Source organism: Hippopotamus amphibius, chromosome 11 (genome assembly GCF_030028045.1).
Source record: "Hippopotamus amphibius kiboko isolate mHipAmp2 chromosome 11, mHipAmp2.hap2, whole genome shotgun sequence".
In the NCBI taxonomy this organism is placed as follows: Eukaryota; Metazoa; Chordata; class Mammalia; order Artiodactyla; family Hippopotamidae; genus Hippopotamus; species Hippopotamus amphibius.
This window is the reverse complement of record NC_080196.1, coordinates 24316697-24321664: the sequence shown is the minus strand read 5'-3', so window position 1 is coordinate 24321664 and position 4968 is coordinate 24316697. Positions and strand designations below refer to the sequence as shown.

The window sequence follows — 4968 nt, the reverse complement described above, 5'->3', positions numbered from 1 at the left end:
GAGGGTGAAGGTCTTTGTATGCTTGGTGTCGGGAGCCAGGAAAGGTAGGGCTGGCAACCAGGGATGAGCTGTGAGCCAGGACACCTGGGTTGGGAAGGGGTGGGGAGCTCGAGGAAAGGAGCAGGGTGGGAACACCCAGCTTCCCTGGGTCATTCAAGTGGCACCTGTTGCCACAGAACAAGTTAGGAATGAGGGCGGAATGCGGAGACTTATTGTCTGCACAACCACTGGCGTGGCCTGTTTCTGATGTCTCCCGCCCCACTAACAGGATAAAGGCCTGGCTGTCTTGGGCCTGAGGGAGACGCAGTGCAGGATGCAGGGCCGCATGGCGGGGAGCCGGGCTCCACTGGGCCTGCTCCTGGTCTGTCTTAATCTCCCAGGTATGGAGTCCAGGAGTGGACTGGTGGTCCTTGGGGAACTGGGATTGAGGGAAGGGCTAAAGGTGGGAGCATGTACAGTTGGGTCCCTGAGAGAGGAAAGAGTTGGCACAGGGGAAGTAAAGGGACTTGAAGCAAAGGGAATCAGAGAATCGGGGTTGGGAGGGCACTGGGACCAAATATCTGGTCCACTGGCTGCCTCCTCTGCCCCTTCCCTCAGGCCTCTTTGCCCGGAGCATCGGTGTGGTGGAGGAGAAAGTTCCCCGAGACTTGGGGACCAACTTGCCTCCGCACGGACAGCCTTCCTTGACCGGCCCCTCCAACTCTGAACATCCTCAGCTCAAACCAGACTCTGGGCCTGATGATTATGCAAGGGATCCTCTGAAGCCCAATGATGCTTCTCCATCACACAGCTCTCAACCTGCAGGAGGTTCTGGGCTGCAGAGGTGGCCCCCATCCGGGGAGCTGCCCCCCATGGAGTCCTGGCACTTGGAGGACCCTTGGTCGATGACGGCTGCTGCTGTCGAGGACCACGTGGGGGACGTGCTGCCTGAAGAACTGTCTTATCTTTCTAGCGTGGCTGCCCTCCCACCGGGCAGCGGGCCTTTGCCTGCAGGGCCCTCTGCATACCCCTCGGACCCCTCACCCGAGGCTTCACTTCTCAACCAGGACTCTGAGTCTAGACGGGCATCCCGCTCTAATGCACTGGGCGCCCAGGGAGAAATCCTTGCCCGACCTCCACCCGGGTTTTTCATCAACAGGATTCGACGGCAATTTCTGCCTGGTCACCCCTGGGGGACCCTGAATCCCAGTGTGTCCTGGGGAGGTGGAGGTCCTGGCACTGGATGGGGAACAAGGCCCATACCATACCCAGTGGGAATCTGGGGTAACACTATTCGATACCCAAGTACTAGCTGGGGGAATATTAATCGGTATCCAGGTACCAGCTGGGGGAATATTAATCGGTATCCAGGTACCAGCTGGGGGAATATTTATCTACGCCCAGGTATTAATCAATTTCCTCTCAGAGGTCTCCGTCCTCCTGGCTCTTCTTGGGGCATTCCAGCTGGCTTCCCCAATCCTTGAAACCCTGAGTCACAGTGGAGTTAGGAGAATGACAGAGGGTAGAAAACCCTAAGCTAGAAGTTAGAGAAGGGAGTCCGGCTCCCTCCGCTTGTAGTGTGAGCTAAATCAAGTTCCTATCAGCTGTTTTCTAGCATCGTCCGCACTTTCACTGCCTCCCCTGCTCCTCATATGATGACCTCCAATAAAACACAGCACTTACTGAATCTGCTCCTTCTCAGCGTCTTTGTTTCTGGGTGCAAACTGGAATTTTGTCCACCCCCATTTTCTAGCCGTCTTCGCGTCCCTCTAGGGTCCCCCTGACACTCATCTCACTATCCCCATCCTTTGCAAAAGATCAGAGCCCAGGTGTTTGAGGGTGGGGCCTCGTGGTCTCACCTGGGCCAGGTGGGAGAGCTGTTCCAGAATTGTCCTGGAATCTGAAGAGGGGAGGAGGGGCAGCAGGACTAACTGAGATGGCACCTGTGGTAGGAGGGTAGGGTGAGGTCCAGGAAGTTGGTACCAGGGCCAAGTGGGGAATGAATACCCTTTGATTCAAAGCCTCAAGATCCATAGGGTCAGAGAACGTCATTTTTGTCTATGTTTATCTTTTCTTCCCAGGAAGTCATGGTTCTTGGAAGTGCAGGAGGCATTGATCTCCTCCCTGACACGCATCACTTGGTACATTGTGCCCCTAGAGAACCTCGGGCTTTGGGCATTTGCGGAACAAATAACAGACCTCAACAGAGGAAGAAAGGCAAGGGAGATGGAACAGAGAGAGAGAGACTTGGAGCCAACGATCCTGCCTGTGGCTGCATTTGATGCTTTTATTCCTAAGTGATTACACAGTCTCTTCTTTTGGTCACACTACCCTCCCTTTGGTTTTCCCAGGAGCTCGACATCCTTATACAGGAATTGGAGTGGGGCGAGGAAGGGTCAGTCTAAGAAAGTACAAAAGGAAGTTAACAGAAGCCAGTGGGGGTGATGTGGTTTCCAGACGATGCACTCCTAGTGGCCACGCATATCTTCCCATCACCAACCATACCACCCTCTATCACCCCAACCTCCTCTCCCAATTCTTTCCCACCCTGGACTCTCACTTTCTCCCTGTCCTGGGGCAGGTGGTTCTGTTTTCAGCATCTGTCTCTTCCACAAGCTCAAGCTCATTCTCAGCCTTGGTCTCATTTCTCTCTGTCCCTCTTTCTGGCTGCCTCCCTCTCTCTAGTCACTCCTATTTGCACTTTTAAATTCTGTGTCAGGACTCCCTTCCTCTGTTCCCCACAAGCACCACGGGAAAGGGACTTTGGGTCACCGCAGAATTCCCAGCACCACGGACAGTGTCTGGACCAAGGTCAGCACTCAGCAAACACTGAGAGTCAACAGGCGCTCATGTGCTCTCTGACTCCCGTCTTCTCTCTTCTTCCACTTTACTCCTGAACCACAGGGCTGCACACAGACTCCCACCTGTACACCTATCGTGCCCTTCCCAGAGCCTCACTGACATCTCCCTAGAAACCCCACAAGCCTTTCTCAGTTCGGGAATGCTCTGAACATTCCATTCTTTAATCTTCATCAACAACTGTGAGGAAGGTGTTGTAAGATAAACTGAGGCTCAGAGAGATTGAGCAATTTACACAAGGTGACATAGCTAACATGTGACAGAATCAGTGACTCAAACCAAATTTTTCTCATTATCTGTCCAGGGAGTGTTCAAGTATAATATGCAATTAACAAACACCCATCTAATTTTTATTGAGTACCTGCTATGTGCCCGACTCTGGACAAGGTGCTCTGACAACACCCTTCGAGCTAATCCCCACAACAATCCCATCGGGCAGGCACTGCTGGGCCCATTATACAGGTGGAGATACTGAGGCCCAGAGAGGGCGGTGAGCCAAGGCTGACAGAGGTAACACTGAGCCGACAGAGTGGAGTTCATCCACTACTCGGTGCTGATGGAGGGTCCTGGGAGCTTTGTCGGACTGGTCTTGGCTTTAAGGTTAGTTGTTGCTATTAAAAAAAAAAGTGGGATTGGTCAGTAATCTGTGATATAGTAAATGTCCTAAGGTTTGCAGTGGCAGCTGCTGCTCATGTACTGACTTTTACGTTTTTATTAGTGGTTAATCAGTGTAAGTAGCTGCTGGGGTAGCAGGAGTCATTTCTTGTGCCCCAGGAGGGAAGGTCCTGCAGTAGAGACAGCACTTGTCTGGAAGCTGGAACATGAGCTTGCCCCTCCACGTGCCCACACAGCGCTCTTTGCTGTGTCAGCTTAGGCTCGTCATTTGCCTTCGTGGGACCTTAGTTTTCTCATCTATAAAATGGGATGAGAGCAGATGTCCAGGGACTTCCCTGGTGGTGCAGTGGTTAAGAACCTGCCTGCTAATGCAGGGGACACGGGTTCCATCCCTGGTTCAGGAAGATCCCACATGCCAGGGAGAAACTAAGCCCATGTGCCACAACTACTGAGCCTGTGCTCTAGAGCCCAGGAGCCACAATTACTGAGCCCATGTGCTGCAACTACTGAAGTCCGTGTGTCTAGAGCCCGTGCTCCGCAACAAAAGAAGCCACTGCGATGAGAAGCCCGCGTACTGCAGTGAAGACCCAATGCAGTCAAAAATAAAAAAATAAAACAAAAACACAATTGGCTTGTTTCTTAAAAAAAAAAAAAGTAAAACTATTAAAAAAAAAAAAAAGAAAGAAAGCAGATGTCCAGTCTACCTCACAGGGTTGTTATGAAGTTTAATTAACATAATGATAAAATGCATTAGAGACTGAAAAATGGAGCAACTGCAAGGGCCTGATTATAATGCAAAGCGTTGTCTCCGTGATGCAGTCCTGGTGGCACCACAGAGAAGAAGAGTTCCTAGCCCACAGTGGGCTGGTCTGTGAAGTGGCCGGAGTTGACTTCACAGTTAATTGTTGAGTGTGGTGTGATGCTTCTCCCTGGGAATTACACCCAAGAGAATTATTCCGAGATCAAGAAGGGAGAGTCCACTGCTTCTTGAACTATTTCTTTCCTCAAACTGTGTTCTCTCAGACATTTTTCACTTACACACTTTTAGATGATCATAAGAATGGCGTCCTTTATCACATATTTACCACGAACAAAATGTGTTACAGGCTTATCTCAATTCTCACAACAATTCTAGGGTGTACATACTCTGATTATTTCTATTTTACAGGTGAAGAAACTGAGGCTCAGCAGGGTTAGGTAACTTGCTGAAGGTCACACAGCCAGTAAGAGGTGGAGCTTGAGTATGGTACCATTTGGAAACTGCAAAGGTGTGCAAACTGCACAGAGAAGGTGAAAGTGAGATTCTCCAGCCCCCACAGCTTAGTCGCCACCTGGAGTCCTTTCTCCGACAAGTCCATTTTCACCCATTTTCATGTCATCTGAAGACCAGCAGCCAGACTGTGGTTTTGTCTCCAGATCAAATGCCTGCCTCTTGTGTTTCTCTCACTGCCTTTTCCTACCTTTTCCTTTCTTTTCTTTCTTTCTTCCTTTCCCCCTCCCTCTCTCCCTCCCTCC

General features: G+C 51.0%; 1 protein-coding gene across 1 annotated transcript; it reads left to right on the top strand.

Moving 5' to 3' along the window:
- Positions 1 to 249: 249 nt before the first annotated feature.
- Positions 250 to 1666, top strand: C11H6orf15 (chromosome 11 C6orf15 homolog). The gene is made up of 2 exons (XM_057699366.1): positions 250 to 380; positions 598 to 1666. The coding sequence occupies exons 1-2, from the start codon at positions 314 to 316 to the stop codon at positions 1461 to 1463; spliced, it is 933 nt and encodes a 310-aa protein (XP_057555349.1). The 5' UTR covers positions 250 to 313; the 3' UTR covers positions 1464 to 1666.
- The last annotated feature ends 3302 nt before the right edge of the window (positions 1667 to 4968 follow it).